The sequence below is a fragment of the Orycteropus afer genome, unplaced genomic scaffold (assembly GCF_000298275.1).
Source record: "Orycteropus afer afer isolate SDZICR_OR568_19922 unplaced genomic scaffold, OryAfe1.0 scaffold00067, whole genome shotgun sequence".
NCBI lineage: Eukaryota > Metazoa > Chordata > Mammalia > Tubulidentata > Orycteropodidae > Orycteropus > Orycteropus afer.
Genome location: NW_006921654.1, coordinates 6,194,697 through 6,212,432, shown reverse-complemented (window position 1 = coordinate 6,212,432; position 17,736 = coordinate 6,194,697). Strand labels below are relative to the sequence as shown.

The window sequence follows — 17,736 nt, the reverse complement described above, 5'->3', positions numbered from 1 at the left end:
GAACAAGGCTACCAGACGGGAAGGTTAAATTTTCTCACCCACCAATATACAGATGAACACAACCCCCACACTTCTAAAAATTCAAGTTTAAATTCATTTGGAAAATTTACGAACTACTAAAAAACTATTATGGAGAAAAAGTACTAAGGCAGGACAGGGCAAGCCCTTCTAGACGTATCCTATAACCCAAGCCAACCGCATCGAGTCGATTCCAACTCACAGTGACCCCTTTGGCTTTCCAAAGCAGTAAATCTTTATGAAGCAGATTGCCTCATCTTCCTTCTGTGGAGCAGCTGGTGGGTCTGAACCGACAACCTTCTGGTAACAGCCAAATGTCTTCGGCCCTATACCACCGGAGCTCCTTAGATACACTATAAAAACCAAACCAAACTCACTGCCGTCAGTCGTATCTGACTCATAGCGACCCCTCCTTGGGTTTCTGAGGTATCTCTATGGAAGTAGATTGCTCAACCTTCCTTTGGAGGAGCGGCTGGTGGGTTTGAACCACCAGCCTTCTGGTTAGCAGTCAAGTGCCTTAGGCACTACGTCACCACAGTTTCTTAGATACACTATAACACATCAATAATCAAAATCACAGATTGGCTCCAAAAAGGAAACAAATAAGAATGAGTGTAGAGTTCAGAAATAAATTCTCCTTACATAGAAGAAGAGGCTATATATGTGATATATACTAAGTAAAACCACAGTAAAGAAAGAAATTAATGTTTCTGAGAGAACAGGATCCCAATATTGAGAAAAACTAATTTAGATCTAGCCCTCATTGTGTGTATGTATGTGTATGCGTGGGGGCGGGGAGAGAGAAAGATTCCAGCAAAATGTTTTGTTTTGTTTTCCTTGAATCCTATTATGGGAAAAAAGCAAGAGAATAAAGTATGCCATCCATAGAAAAACACAATCTTTTCACAAGGTAAAACATGAAAATTCAGACATTAAAAAGAAGAAAAAAAAAAAAAAGATCAGACACAATTACCAAACAATGATTCTAGAAAACTTAGAATCATAAATAAATAAAATTTTTATCTAAAATACAGGAAGAGCTTATACAAATCTATAAAATAAAAACTTCTAAAGCCCCAAAGGACAAACAATCAAACACTACAAAGAAAAGTCACACAGGAAAAAGAACAGCTGAGTAACTGGTAACTGAAGAAACGCAGAGACGTTAAAAGTCCGAGACGACACCTAATACCCAGGAGCAAAACTGAGATAGAAAGCTGCAGGGGCGAATGGACCTGAGGCGCCCAGTTAGGAAAAGCATGCACTGCTTTCGGATACCTGATGGCTTCAATCCTTCAGGAAGGCAATCTGGTAAAATACACAAAATCTCTTCTTTAAACTAATCCCATTCTTTAGCTCAAAAATTTCATTCTAAGAAGAAACAAAGTGATATGCAAAGGTGCTTACAGTAGGACTTTTTTTTCATAATAGGGAAATGATTAGGAATGGTTAAAGAATTACAGCATATTAACAGTAAGAGTATGAGGCCACTAAAAAAGGTAAACATGAAGACCATTTAAATACATGGAAGTGTGTATAAGAAATAACAAAGTGAGAAAAAGAATATATATACATACTGCATAATTATGACTGTATGGAATTATTCATAAAAATACTATGAAAATTATTTTTTTAATTTAATCACTATGTGCCAGGCACTATGCCAAGCATTCTACAAATTTTATATAATTAAACCTTATAATAACCCTATGAGATATATACTGCTGTCTTGATTTTAAAAGTGAAAAAACTAAGGCCCAGAAAGCCACTTGGACGGAGTCCACGACAGCTATGTGTGCAGTCAGGGTGTGAGTACAGCCGGTAGGACTCGGTACTTATGTGTATGGAAACCATATTTAAGAGAAGAGTTAGAGATGCAATTTTGGGGGTAACATTTTCAACAACAAAAAAAAAAATTAGAAAGTAAATCATGCCACACAAGTCATTATGAAGTGCTATGCTATAAGTCTGAAGCTTTGTCCTGCCACTTCTAAAACTTAGGAATGTTGCATTTATACAGACTGGCTGCCATTCACTTTCATTTTATAAAAATGGATACTTTATGTTTGTGACAACATGCAAAAACCACCTGGAACGCGGCTCCATTTTTACCTAAATGTCTTTTTCATGCTTAACTGCAGAGCACAGCCAAAAAGGCTTGCTAAATAAATCTTGTAGGTCTGTGAAAACATTTCCTGGAGGCAGGGATCACCACCACCACCACCACCTTGGCATGTGTCCTCACAGTTCTAAGAGCAGCACACTGAAGGATGAAGATATCCTCATCCACACCCTCGGCTGCCCCTCGAGTCCTACGCTTCTGCCTGTTCCCTAAAGTAAAGACAGGGTCTTTCTGATCCTTTTGCACAGACATGACAGAGGCTATGAAGTCCAGGCTGTCTGCGAGGCGAAGGTGAACTGCCATCAGAGCAGACAGGGGAGAGCTGCCGACCGAGGCATTCGCATATTAACAGGGAAAAAGTCCTAAAATACAACTGCTGCCCTTCACAGACAGGTTTTAGGAATAGTTTAGGCATCCAGATACACCACCATAAAACATTCCAAGGCAGTCTGGGGTTAGAGACACTTGGCTTCTGAAGACATGGCTGGCACCTGCCCTGTTAGCTGGAACATAATGTTCCTGGAGATAAACCACAATATACAAAGGTACCTAAAATTAAATGTACAGGAAACACAGATCTGTTTAAATGTCTAAGAAGAGTGACTCAAGGACCACCACCAGGTAAAGTCCATTTACCTATAGTTTTATGAGAAAAGCCAAGGTGGCCAAGAGAACTCAGTACCACAATAACGTTGGCTTAAGAAAGAATAAAGTGGGTGGTAGCTCAGCCACGGCATCTGGCAAACAACTGGTTCTAAAAAACTAGTTTTCCCTTTCCCGTTTGTAAATTGGCCTTTTTCCACAAAGACTTATTTTACTCAGAGAAGTTTGTTTACCGGTGCTCACAGACCTGCACACGCTTCCCTGTAACACTCTCCACGGCCGCCACTGTACTGCCTCTGTCACACAGACGGGAAGCCCACGCTGAGCTATTGCTCTCTGCACCGGCACATAAATTGTATGGTTGGCACAGGAGCTCCAGGGGTGCTGAGACGGCAGCTGCTGCTACTCCTCATCTCCAGCCCCGCCTCAGCCTCAAGGCTCAGGGCTGACTAGTTGACTCAATTCCTCAGGCAGATCCCTCACTCCAGGGGGAAAGGCTGTGGCCCTCACAGGGAGCCTCACGGGAGCCCTGCAATCTACCCTGGACAATGGCACAATCCAGCAGTGGCCTGAAAAGAACCTATCAGAGGCACTCTGAAGCCTCCATACAATGCTACTGAAGAACCAAAAGTGTTTACAGAGCAACTCAAAGACACTTCTTCTACTCGTAGGTCTGCCACAGAAAGGTCGGTGGCAGCGCCCTAACTCTTACGTGAAGCTCTGCCGCTCCAGATTTCTAACCCTCACGCTGAACCTATGCTAACAAGCATGCACAAAACGACTTCAATGTCACCTGCCTTTAAACACCTGTGCCGCCCACCTGCAGCTCATTGAAACAGTCCCATCCCTTCCCAGCTGCCCCAAATAAAGACAAATTACCAAATGACCAAACCAAAAATCTAAACTCACTGCCAAGGATTTGATTCTGACCCAGAGCGACCCCCACTGGGTCTCCAAGACTCCAAATCTTTATGGAAGCAGACTGCCCCATCTTTCCTCTGCAGAGCAGCTGGTGGGTTCAAACCACTGACCAAATGCCTTAACGACTACCACATCAGAGCTCCTCACCGAATGAGCAGTACTCACTAAAGATTTGACAATCTTCAAAAAGTTTAGAAAAACAATTTTTTCTTTCTTATTCAATACTATTCTGGTGAGACAGAGGGAAAGCATGGCAAAAATTGACTTGTGCTGAAATAAGTCTTTCCCTGCCTACTTAGAGGCAAGCAGGGCCATGTGCAAAGAGGTCTGATGTGTACGTGGCAGGTAACTGTCTACTCTCAAGTGGGGCCCTCACTAAAATGGCCACAGCACATCCACCAATGATAGTCTGGTGGTCAGCATCCCAACCCACTCAATAGCACCACCATTTTCTTCAACCCAGTTCTCAGCAACAATATGGTCCTCTTTTCCTTAAGTATGAGTCAACTGGAGAACTGTTAGATTCAAGCTCATTTTAATATTGGGGTCTTCTCTCACCTACACTGTCCTCTGACACAGTCAGGCTCATGTTCCTTTACTGGAGACAGAGTCCCAGCTCCACGTTAGAACAGGTTCAAGGCCACTGCTATCGTCCAGGCTGGCGCTGTGTGCTATCATCACTCACCTGTGCCATTGGGCAAGCCACTGTGGCCTGGGTTCTTGATGGGCTGGCGGTGTCGGTTCCTAGCACCGGGGCTCTGCTCGCTAGATCCTGTGCTTGTTCTGGCTGAACCACCTGAATGTCTGTGCGTCCTAGGGGTTCAAAGTATAGAGGAGACAGATAAGTCACTGGGAAAAAGAAAGAAGTGTATCCCACCTAAGTCACTGTATTCCCTTGCACAGTATTTATTGGAAACAAGGCCTATTAATAGCCCCACTAGTCTTTGATTCAACAGAAGCTGGCTCCAAACAGAGAGACTCAGGTACGCTTCCTTCTCGGTAAAAGTACAGAAGGCAACTTTTTGTAAATTTTTCCACTTGAAGTAAACAAATCCAGAGTGAACTGCTCCCACATCTGAAATAACTGGCAAAATATTCTGTGTCCATCACATTATTTTTATTGGGCTAAAATGTTAGAAATAAACAAGAATCACTGGACAGGTTACAGATGAAATATTTCTCCCACTGGGCAAAAAGAGCCCAAAACCTATCCAAATCAATTTTCTCTACAGCTAGAAAGATGCTTCCCTTAGGAAGAGAAGTCAAAGGTATTGAAAAACTTAAATCAATGTATATGTTTTATCCAGAAAGGATGACTAAAGCAGACTTAACAGTCCATCCAAGTAAGTGAGGAACAGGTAGAACAGGATTGACCGTACAAAGAGCACAGTGGGACCTTGTGGGAGAACACGAGGCAGCAGGGAGTGGGTGTAAGCAAGAGCCTTGCGGAGCTCTGTTCACTCAGGAAAGATACCGAAGCTCTCTGCTCTTCAGGTCAGCTGTTTCCCAAAGGAGATTACTCTGCTACTTACTTCTTGCTACTTTTCAATAGTGAGAAGGTTTAAATATTAGCCAGTGAAAATAACAGCACCTCTCTCCAGGCAAAGAAACAGAGGCCCAGAGAACAATTCATGCCATGTGAGACAGGGCAAGAAGAGTAACATCTACAATTTAAGTAATAATACTGACCATGTAAGTATACAAGAGCCCTGTTGGTACAACAGTTAAGCACTAGACTGCTAATCATATGGTTGGTGGTTCAAACCCAGCCAGGAGCTCTGTGGGGAAAAGACCCGACAGTCTGCTTCCATAAAGATTGTTGTTAGTGCCGTCGAGTTGGCTCCAACTGATAGCAACTCCATGCACGACAGCATGAAACAGTGCCTGGTCCTGTGCCAGCGTCACAATCCCTGCTATACCTGAGCCCATCTTTACAGCCCTGCATCAATCCAGCTTGTTGAAAGCCTTCCCCTCTGTCATTGACCTTCTACTCTACCGAGCGTGACGTCCTTCTCCAGGGAGTGGTCCCTTCTGACAACATGACCAAAGTAGGTGAGACGAAGTCTGGCCATTCTCACTTCCAAGGAACACTCTGGCTGCATTTCTTCCAGGACAGATTTGTTTGTTCTTCTGGCAGTCTATGGTATTTTCAGGATTCTTCGCCAACACCACAATTTAAAAGCATCAACTCTTTTTTGGTCTTCCTTATTCACTGTCCAGCTTTCACATGCATATGGCTCGGGTGAGGCGCACCCTAGTCTTCAAAGTGACATTTTTGCTTCTTAACACTTTTAAAGAGGTCTTTTGTAGCACATTTGCCCAATGTAATATGACATCTGATTTCCCGATTGCTACTTCCAAGAAAACCCTATAAAGCGGTTCTACTCTGTCACATGGGGTCACTAAGCAAAACCTGACCCAATGGCATCTAACAACATGGAAGCATATAGTTTTCATCGAGCTGTAATATCATGTGCCCCACTAGGGGCACTGTGGTCTGCATCTTGCATATACTATCTCACTGAATATGGCAACCCTAGAGGTAGCTTGGGAGCTCTGGTAGCATAGTGGCTAAGACACTTGCCTGCTAACCAGACGGCTGGAGGTTCAAACCCACCAGCCACTCCTCGGAAGGAAGGTTGGGCAATCCTACTTCCGTAGTGATACTGCCTCGGAAACCCAAGGAGGGGTCGCTATGAGTCGGGGCCGACTCGACGGTACATAACAATAACAACAACAGAGGTAGCTTACCATTGTTGTCAGTGGGTGCCATTGAGTCAATTCCAACTCATCCCCGTGGACACAGCCGATCTGCCCCACAGGGTTTTCTAGGCTGTAAGCTTTACAGGAACAGGATGCTAGGTCTTTTCTCCTGTGAAACTTCTGGGTGGGTTCAAAGCACTGACCTTTTGGTTAGCAGCTGAGCACCTAACCGTTGCACCACCAAGGCTCCTTGTCATTGTTGTTGTTATGTGCCGTGAAGTTGGCCCCAACTCATAGCGACCCCTCCTTGGGTTTCGGAGGCAGTATCACTATGGAAGTAGATTGCCCAACCTTCCTTCCACCAAGGCTCCTTAGCTTACTATTATCATACCCATTTTACAGATAAGACAACAGACACAGAGAAGTCCTATAGAAAGTACGTGACGGTGCAGAGATTCAAATCCAGGCAATCCGACTTCAAAAGTCCATGTTCTCTGGCTGGGCGTAGGGGTGGGAAGCCTAGACTGAGTTACTTCCAGGCTGTTCTTTCACTGGTCACTTGGCCAATGGCGGCATTAATTATGACCTGTAATACAAAGTGCCCCCACTAGGAGGCTCTACATTCACCAGAGCATCCCTGCTGGTGACACTCTGGTCCCAACTGTTGGGACAAGCCTGCAGTGCAAGAAATAAGGAGATGCCAAGTGAATATGAACAGCCCTCACCACCTTCTCTCTCTAGTGCAAGAACAGATTTTTCTGACAAGATGGGCATAAACAAAAATGTTGCCAGGGATTATCTTTGGATAATGAGAATATGGAAGCTTTTAACTCTTACTTCTGTGCTTTTCTAGCTTTCTTCACTGTGCCTGTATACTTTTAAATTAGGGGAGGATCACACACACATATACAAACAAGTAAAAAAAAAAAAAAAGATTGGTGTTTCTTGAGCCAAAACTAAAAAAAAAAGAAAGAAAAAGAAGAAGGCTTGGAGAACCCTGAAGCCCTTCATGCTTACAGACTGCGTGGCAGCTCAAAATGGAGAGAGGGTCCAAATGAACTATGGAAATAAAGCTTTAACCTGGACTCTCTTTTTCCATCTTATTTTTCCCTTAGCTAATTTCATAAATCAACACTGTCAGCCACTCCTCAGTCAAAGAAAAATATTTCGGCGTCCCCACTTGGTGAGAAGAAATGTTAGTACTAAGCACTTTACCACAGCTCCTCATCGGAAGCAGAATGAGCACACACCAGTTCCACAGGGAAAGACGGTCTTTAGTGACCAGTGAATGTGTGTATACGTGCTGAGGGCAGAGAGTCGGAGAGAGAGAAAAGTGGTTAACAGAAGGGTTATTTCGGCCACGAATCCCCTTAAAAGGACAAAAAGAGGTGCTCTGACTTGGTGCTCACAGCCCATAGCAGAGGGCTGCATCCTGCAGGAGCAGCTGGCCACGCCGGCAACACAGAAAATGCAGCCTCAATCCTGTCACACGCATGGGCTCTGACAAGTCCATGATTACTTCCAGTCACCCGGGCTCCTCGTCCCTCTGCAGAGCAGCCGGGCATGACAACAGGGTGGGTCCCATTACTCTTCTGGTTCCCTGGCTCCTCCCTCCCTTCCCCGAAAGGGCATGCGGTCCGAGTTGAGAGAGGATACTTTCAGAACTGTTTAACCACTAATGATAGCAGCTTACCCTGAATGACAGGCTGGAGCAGAGCCGGGATTAGCTGTAAACCAAGGGCAGCTGGGACCACTTTGTGTGAATTGCTGCCTCCCTGCCTGTGGACAAATGCCACTCTCACCACCCCCTACACACACACACACACCCTTTCCCCAGATTCTTCCCTTGCCCTAAATCTAGAGTTTCCAGTGTTGTACTCCAGTTACCACCTTTAAAATAAGACACTCAGAAGGAAGAGAATACCTCCACATTTGAGGAAAACCTCTTCAGCAGTTCCCTCTCTTGGAGAACTCACTCATCCTTTAAAAGATGGGATTGTGTCATGATTAGAAGCTAACCCACATGCTGAAACCACACACCACAGGCCAAAATAGTATCAGGGCAAATGCTAGGCGATGGGGTGGAGATGAGCTGGGCTTCACCACAAACAGCCTGGCTTCTGCTCTGCCAATGACTTCAACCTTGGCCTAAGCTTGCCACCGTTTAGGGGGTGGGGGTAGCTATGCAGCCTCTGGAGCAGGCAGAAGAGGGCTGAACAGCAATGGCAGTGAGACCAAACTCCAACAATGGTTTCAAGGCATCTAGTTACAGAAAGTCAACTCACAGCACGTGTCTTGGAGAATGCTGGTGTGTCCTCCTTACCTAAATGACTTCCTCAGAGACAGAGGCCTCCCTCAGGAAAGCCAAACAGGGACAGGGACCTGCAATTTCTCTCCAAGTTCCTGAAAGCGGTTCCGATGGAGATCAGGTCCCCGGGGGAGGACTCCTGGCTGTCCCTTGGCATTCAAGTCTTTGACATTCTCAGCTATACCCTGAGAACCAGAACTTGCATGCCTCACCCTTCATGAAGGCAAATCACAAATTTTTGTCAGCAATTATTTTCTAAGTGATAGCCTGTTCTAGAACTGGCAGCGTAACAGAAAAAGTGCCTGACCTCAAGGAGCTTACATTTCAGTGGAAACACAGTGATTTGAGATTTTGTTCAGACACAAATTTGCATTCCACTCTTCAATGCCGTGTGTAGTGGTACCTTGGACACTGAGTGGACCTGGTTGACTACTTGGCATTGCCACCCTAGTGCAGCTCTGTAGATGACTGTCACACACACAACAGTTTATGTGGAGTAATTGAAAATAAAACACAACTTTTTTTGTTGTTGTTTTAAATAAAGGAAGCCAACCCTGGCATTGCTTATGTAAATGGACTTTAAAAAAAAAACTGCAGAATCAAAAAAGTGATGGCTGTCCAAACAGAAGATGAATTTTTTTGCTAAATTATAAAGTGGTATTAAAAATTAGGTTATATGCATGGTCTCAGGGACATCAAGCTCAACTGGCATAACATATTACACAAAACCATTGTTCCACATCCTACGTTGATGAGTATTGACTGGCATCTTAAAAGCTTGCAGGCAGCCATCTAGATGCTACAATGGTTCCCTCCTCGTCCAGAGAAAACAAGAATGAAGAAAACCAAAAAAACAAGGAAACAATTAGTCCAAGGGCCTGGTACACCACAGGATCCTCATGACCTACATGACCATGAGAACAGAAGAACTAGATGGTGCCCAACTACCACTGTCAACCACTCAGAGGGGGATCTGTGTAGGAGATCCTGGATAGACAGGGAGAACAATGTGGAACAAAACTCAAAATTATTTACAAAAAAAAAGACCAGGTTTGCTGGTCTGATAGGACCTGGTGAAATCCCTGAGACCATGGCCCCTAGTTGCCCTTCAGGTCTGGAAATGAACGCACTCCTGTGGCTTCCAGCCAAATAAAAGACAGACGTATGCGTTAAATGTTTCTATCAGGTAGATACACTCCTTGGAGAGATCAATCATGGGAGACTAGAAGGGCTTTGTATGCAGAGGGAGACAGCTTGGGGGCAGGAGTGCAGGGGAGGGAAGGCCACAGGGAAGAGGGAACTGTGGGGAGGAAGTGGGAAGAGAGCTGTTGCACTGGGGGAAGTTGCAGTCAATGTCATGAGACAAAATGTGTATGAACTGCCGTATGGAAAATGAACTTGCTCTGTAAACTTTCACCCAAATCACAATAAAAACTTAAAAAAAAAAAAATAATTAGGCTATGTGGAAATTGATTTAAGTGCAGTCTTAGACAAAAAATGTAAATTTCCTGTTCTTTCAAAGAAACCAAAATAAATAAAAAGACAATCCACAGATTGAGGGGAGAAATATATCTGGTAAAGGACTTGTATCCTCTAGAACTCTCAAGTTTAATAGTAAGAAAACGACTATAACCCAATGTAAAAAAACAGTCAAAAGATTTAAACAGATACTTCACTGAAGATCTATGGATGACATATAAGCACATGAAGAGATGGTTAACACCATTAGTCATTAGAAAAACGTAAATTAAAACCACAATTAGATACCATTGTACACCTACTAGAATGAGCAAAGTTAAAAGAAAAGAAAACAAAACTGAACAGGAGCATTGGGGCAGGCTGGAAGCAACTGGAGCTCTCATACTTCGCTGGAGGAAATGGAAAATGCCACAGTCACTTTGGAAACAGTTGGGCAGTTTCTTAGGAAGTTAAACTTGCACTTAGCATACAAACCAGCCATCCCACTCCTAGATATCTACCCAAGAGAAATGAAAGCATAGGTTTATGCATAAAATCTGGATCCAAATGTTTATGACAACTTTATCCATAATTGTCAAACTTGTAAACAACCCCAATGTCCTTTAACTGGTGAATGGACAAACATACCATTGCATTTCATCAGTGAAATAATAATGCTCAGCAAATAAAAGAATGAAAGATTGATACACACAAGAATAGAAATGAATCATAAATGCACTGGGCTAAGTGAATGAATGGGGATTCCAGAACACTTAATTGTGCTCATGAGGAACCTGTATATAGACCAAATAGAACCAACTAGAATCATTCAAATAGGACAAGAGGATACTGCATGGTTTAAAATCAGAAAGGGAGTGTATCAGGGTTGTATCCTTTCACCATACTTATTCAGTCTGTATGCTAAGCAAATAATCTGAGAAGTTGCACTATATGAAGAAGAACATGGCATTAGGATTGGATGAAAGCTCATTAACAACCTGAGATATGCAGACGACACAACTTTGCTTGCCCAAAGTGAGGAAGACTTGGAGCACTTACTGACAAAGATTAAAGACTACAGTCTGCAGTATAAATTACACCTCAATATAAAGAAAACAAAAATCCTCACAACTGGTCCAATAAGCAGCATCACGATCAATGGAGAAAAGATTGCAGTTGTCATAGACTTCATTTTACTTGGTTCTATAATCAATGTCAATGGAAGCAGCAGTCAAGACAGCAAAAGATGTATTGGGCAAATCTGTCATAGAAGACCTCTTTCAAGTGCTGAAGAGTAAAGATATCTCCTTGAAGACTAAGATGTGCCTAAGCCAAGTCATGGTATCTTCAATCACCTCATATGCATGTGAGAGCTGGACAATGAATAAGGAAGACTGAAGAAGAGTTGACGCTGTTGAGTTGTGATGTTGACAAAGAATGCTGAAAGTACCATGGACTGCTAAAGAAACTAACAAATCCGTCCTGGAAGAAGTGCAGCTGGAATGCCCCTCAGAAGCGAGAATGGCCAGACTTCACCTCACCTACTTTGGTCATGGTGTCAGAATGGACCATTCTCTGGAGAAGGATGTCAAGCTTGGTAAAGCAGAGGTTCAATGAAAGAGGGGAAGACACTCAATGAGATGAATTGACACAGTGGCTGCAGTGATGGGCTCAGGTATAGTAGGGATCCTGAGGCTAGCACAGGACCAAGCAGTGTTTTGTTCTGTTGTACATAAGGTCGCTATGAGTCGCAGAAGACTCGATGGCACATAACAACAACAACAACAAAACAAGTGAATGAAGTCAGATTCAAAGACCTACATGTTGTATCATCCCATTTGTATGTCATTCAGGCAAAATCATAGGGAAAGAAAACAGATCAGTATTTAACAGTGGTTGGCGGTGGGAGGAGGGCTTGAGTACAAAGGGGTGATGAAACTTCTTTACCTTGATTGTGGCAGTGGTTACCCAGCTGTATGCATTTGGCAAAACTCCTAGAACTGGACACCACAGAAGTGAATTTTACCACATATAAATGATACCTCAATAACCTAACTTAATGGAAAAAAAATTACGTGTTCCATTCACTGCAAAAACAGCTCAAGTGAGAAAAAATAAAACTGAGCTAATGTTGTAAAAGGCAGTAGGCTTGCAGTATAAGGATAGGCTCACAATGAAGCAAAAACCAAGAACCTAGAGGGGAATGTGATTCAGGAGTCTTTCAGGACCTTGCAAACATTTCTGCTGCAAATGTGCAGGTTCTTCAAAGCCTAGGGATACATCTCTCCCAAATGTCAAGAATCTGTGGCTGGCTGGATACCAGGAGTCAAGTATCTTTTCTTATCTTGGTAAAAGAGGCCCAGAATATGAAAGGGAGGTTCGTCTGACTTCAGACTCAGGCCTGTTATTACTCAAACTCAGCAGAAGAGAAGACTCAGGGCACAGCAACTGATCGCTGACTTCCTTCCATTTTAAATAAAACAAGGACAAGGGCTAAAATTGTCTAAGAAATGTAGAAGTCTTCTCAGATCCTACTTCAGGACCGACATTTGCCCAGGCTAGCAAACCAAGAGGGCCTCTTCTCAACCCCGCCACCTCACCCTCACTCCCAGCACTCTTAACTGGGCATTGTCTTTTAATAGCAGCATGGAAACAAAACTGAGTGGGGCCAGGCTAGTTTCCAGCAAGACGCAGGCACTTAAAATAGGGCCATAGGAAAAAAAAAAAAAAAAAGCAGCAAGGATAGGAAAAGAATTGTTTCCACCATTCAGAAAACCATCAACGAGGAGCCTAATGCCATCAATACCTCCTCAATTCTTCCTCCTCACTCAAATGCAGGTTAGAAAGGAAAACAAAAATGGGGGGGGGACTAAGCATAACAAGAAAAGGGAAAGGCAAAATGAGAGTTAAAATGGGACCATCCTAGCCATCCCAAGGATAATTTATGGCTCTGTTCCACGCCCTACCTCTAAGCTGTCATCCTCAAATGACAGAGAAGGTAAAAAATAAAACCACTGTCAAGTTTATTCTAAATTACAGAAAGACAAATAGATTTACTATTTTGGTTCAACCTGAAGTACAGAGCAATACCCTCAATGGAGGCACCTATACTCAACTGAAATACTCATCACACATTGCGTCTCCTCCAATCTAATTCCAGGTTTGATGTCTGGCTTACCTGAAAAAGAATGCTCAAACAACCTACCAAACTTGAAACAGAGCCAAAGTTCAAGGGGGAAATGTTCACTGTCTCGTTTCCCACCAGTTTGATGCAACAATGGACGACCTGAGTTCCCTCAAACCGACAGCAGCACACAATTGGTCATGTGGTCTGAGATCATCTGACCCTGAATTTCTAGGTTATGCGATGCTCTTACAGAGTAAGAGACCAGTATCACGGGCCATCACCTTCCACTACCATCTAGCACTGCCATCCAGCAGGATCCCCATGGGCCTGACCCTGAAAGGCAGGCGGACTTGTACAGGTGCGTCAGACAGTGTCCTCAGCTTCTGCCTACTGGTATCGCACCTTGATTGGAACATGACCCAATGCTTAGCTTCTCTGTTCTATAGCACCTAGACCCAAAGGACTATATGGGCCCCTGAAGGCACTGGGGACTACAATGTTAGAGCATTATTTCTAAGTGCTCTGACATGATCAGTCACAAGGGCAGGAATGTAGTGGGAGTAAGGTAATCTCCAAACAGAGCATGTTCAATGGGCATTCCTCAAAATAGCCCCCTAAACTCCTCCAGAGGCAAATTCAGAGTGTTTGGTGCTCCTCTTGCCTGAAATAGTCTTCCCGGGACTCTTCATGCAGCTGGCTCCTAATCTAAATCTTGATCCAAATGTCCTGTATCTCACAGGGTACAGGAAGCTCCCCATTCTCTCTCATAGCATCCTAATCTTCCTTTTTATGGATTTTCTCTTCGTAATTGCGTATCTGTGTGTCTACAGTACCTATGGAGCTCTGGTGGTGTAGTGCCTAAGGCTTTTGACTGCTAACCAGAAGGCCAGTGGTTCAAACCCACCAGCCACTCCTCCTTAGGAAGACAGGGCAATCTACTTCCGTAGAGACACCACCTCTGAAACCCAAGGAGGGGTCGCTATGAGTCAAATCAACTCGATGGCAGTGAGTCTGGTTCTCTTGGTTTTGTAGTACACATCTATCCCTGATAAGGGTCATGGGGGCAAGGACCACATCTATGGGGTTTACCGTTGTATACCCAGCATTTAATATAGTGCCTGACCCACAGGAGCCATTCAAGAATGACTGAAAGAAGCAAGCTTCAAGTTCAAAAGCACTCTCGGGCTTGCAATCTCCAGTAGTCTGTATATTCTCTCTAATTCACTTACCCCCCACCTTCCCACCATCCCGTTAAAGAATGGACTCCATGGTCTACTAGGTATTTGGCAGTGCCAGATGTACTATCTTCCAGAAAAGCTAGTTCTAAACTTCACGTGACATCATTCTCTAGTATCAGGGCCTGAGGGAGGGGAAAGAAAATCACTGCATAAGACTCAGTTCCTGTCCACACATATACTAAAATGGCAAGACAGTCTCCAAACATAACCAAATTTTATTTGCCATGGTTTTGTCCTACCTATACTGTTTAGCAGGAGCTCTGGTAGCATAGTGCCTAAGGCACTTGACTGCTAACCAGAAGGCTGGCGGTTCAAACCCACCAGCCACTCCTCGGAAGGAAGGTTGGGCAATCCTACTTCCGTAGTGATACTGCCTCGGAAACCCAAGGAGGGGTCGCTATGAGTCGTGGTCGACTCGATGGCAAATAGCAACAACAACAACATACTGTTTAGCACACTCCAACAAGTAAAGACAAGGCAAGTGATTAAAAATTGTAATCAAGATAAATGACCTCTGTGTAAGCAGAATTTCTAAAAAGTGATCCCCCAAGCATGCCCCACAAAACTCCAAAAATCTGTGAATATCATACCACTCCCATGCTTATGTTTTATTGACGTTAAGAAAGGAAGTTATCCAGGTGAACCGATCTACTTAGATGATCCCCTGGAAAGCAGAGTGCCTTCTTCTGCCAGTGGTAGAAGAGGAAGTCAGAGAGATTCAAAGTGCAAGGGAGATTCAAAGCACAGGCAAGATTCGAAACATCACTGTGGGCTTGGAAATGGTGGCGGCCGTGGGAGAAGGGATACAGGTAGCCTTAAGGAGCTGAGAGAGACCCATGATTGTTTGACAGCAAGGAAATGAGGACATACAATCACAAGGAACAGAATTCGGCCAACAACCTGAGTGAGCTTTGAAGGGAACGATTTCGTATTATCTCCAAATAAGAACGAAGCTCTGTGCACACCCTGACTTTGGCTTTATGACAATCCGGAGGATCCTGCCATGGTACGCTGAACTTCTGACCTACAGCACTATGAGCTAATAAACGGTGTTATTTTAAGCTGTGAAATGTGTGGTAATATCCTAGGCGGTAATACAAAAGTAATATACCCTCTCAATACAAGTAAATGTAATTATGTCCACAGGAGATACCAACTTTCAAATATATAGCTAGGTAATATTTTCTACCCAAATTCTTGCTGATCACCCTGTGTCACTCTGTCAAAGGGCCTTATATGGTTATGGTATCACTCTATGGAATCCAGTGCCCATCTTAAAATGACAGCATTTCAGTGATTTTAGTTTTTTACTGTCCTATAAGGGGGCTCAGGTGGCATAGTGGGTAAGGCATTTAGCTACTAACCAGAAGGGCAGTGGTTAAACCCACCAGATGCTCCGTGGGAGGAAAATAAGGCAATCTACTTCTGTAAAGATATACAGTGTTGGAAACGCACTGGGAGTTGCTGTAAGTCAGAATCAACTCAAAGGCAGTGGGTTGGGTTTTTGTTTTCTGTTTTTGTCTCGTTTTTGTGGCGTAGTGGTTAAAGCATTTGGCTGCGAACTAAAAGGGTGGCAGTTCAAGATCACCAGCCACTGTGCAGGAGAAAGATGAGGCACTCACCTTCCATAAAGACTTATAGCCTTGGAAATCCCAGGAGGCGGTTCTGCTCTATCTGTAGGGTCCCTATGGGTTGGAACTGATTCAGTGGCAGTGTGTTTGTTGTTTAAAGTCCCTTATAAGGAAGCTCTGGTGGCACAGTGGGTAAAGCACTTGACTGCAAACTGAAAAGTCGGCAGTTTGAACCCACCACCCACTCAGGGTGAGAAAGATGTGGCAGTTTTCTCCTGTAAAGATTTACAACCTTGGAAACCATATGGGGTAGTTCTACTCTGTCTTGCAGGGTCACTATGAGTCAGAATTGATGCAATGGCAATGAATTTGGGTCTGGAATGTCCTTTATTGAGACACTCATTTCTAAGATTCAACAATCACTTGGGAATTGAGCAACTATATGTAAGTCAGATATTACTGTTCTTAAAGGGTAGCTAGGGGATGGCCTCAGGAGCTCTGGTAGCATAGTGGCTAAAGAACTTGACTGCTAACCAGAAAGCTGGCGGTTCAAACCCACCAGCCACTCCTCGGAAGGAAGGTTGGGCAATCCTACTTCCATAGTGAAACCCAAGGAGGGGTCGCTATGAGTCAGGGCTGACTCAAGGCACATAACAACAATAGGGGATGGCCTCAGGGCCTTGGGCAGTCAGCTGCCACACCCAAGGCTGGCGGTTCAATCCCACCAGCCGCTCCCCACCAGGTAGCTGGGCCCTCTCTTGGGAGCTCTGGTAGCATAGTGCCTAAGGCACTTGACTGCTAACCAGAAGGCTGGTGGTTCAAACCCACTAGCCACTCCTCGGAAGAAAGTTTGGACAATCTACTTCTGTAGCGATACTGCCTTGGAAACCCAAGGAGGGGGTGCTATGAGTCAAGGCCGACTGGACTCAACTGGCATATAACAACAACAAACGACAAGAGGGTAAGTAACATTCTTTTCTGATAGAGGTTAAGGACATCAGTTTTACACATTCTTTTTCAAAACAAGATGTGTTTATGTTTCAATGTATCTGATTCCAATGTTAACTTTAAAAGTTGCAAGGATTTGACAAGAACAGTCACAGAAAAGGCTTCAATATGAAAGTACCAATCATGAAGAAACACCAGATGAAACAGGAGGGACTGAGATAGGGAGCAGGAACCTACCAAACTCCTGGGTTGGGCTAGGCCTTGGAAAGCACAAGACAGTACTGATAAGTCTCCCCATGCCCTGTGCCTCTGGGATCATAGGAACCACCCCATCTCAGAAGCTGGGGCACCAAGGAATGTGCACCAGTAGCAAGACCTACCCTGAAGTTATAGCAAATGGGAAGCAGAAACACAAGTCTCTTTCAACTCAGCAAATATTGACTGAGCTGCTGCTACGTGCAGGAAAGCACTCTACTGAATCCTTAAGGGATACAAAGATGAATAAGGCACACATGGCCCTCGACATAGTGTTTGGCAGAGAACTACGACCCCTGCACATACCCCCCAAAAAAATACAAATGGAAGAAGAAAATGCTCCAGTCCCCACCTTCATTATTCTTTCCTAAGTAGAAAGCAAAATTTTATGACTCAGTTTTAAATGAAGCTTTTTAATTTAACTTCTTTTTTTTTTTTTTATTAGGATTTGGGTGAAGATTTAC

General features: G+C 43.9%; 1 protein-coding gene across 1 annotated transcript in view; it reads right to left on the bottom strand.

The window, feature by feature from the left end:
- The window catches only part of WWP2 (WW domain containing E3 ubiquitin protein ligase 2), a 151,986-nt gene that overhangs the window by 72,886 nt on the left and 61,364 nt on the right, over positions 1-17,736 (bottom strand). Inside the window, exon 6 of the mRNA XM_007940315.2 lies at positions 4,350-4,477. Coding sequence (XP_007938506.1) covers positions 4,350-4,477 — 128 coding nt within the window. The remainder of the gene's footprint in view (positions 1-4,349; positions 4,478-17,736) is intronic.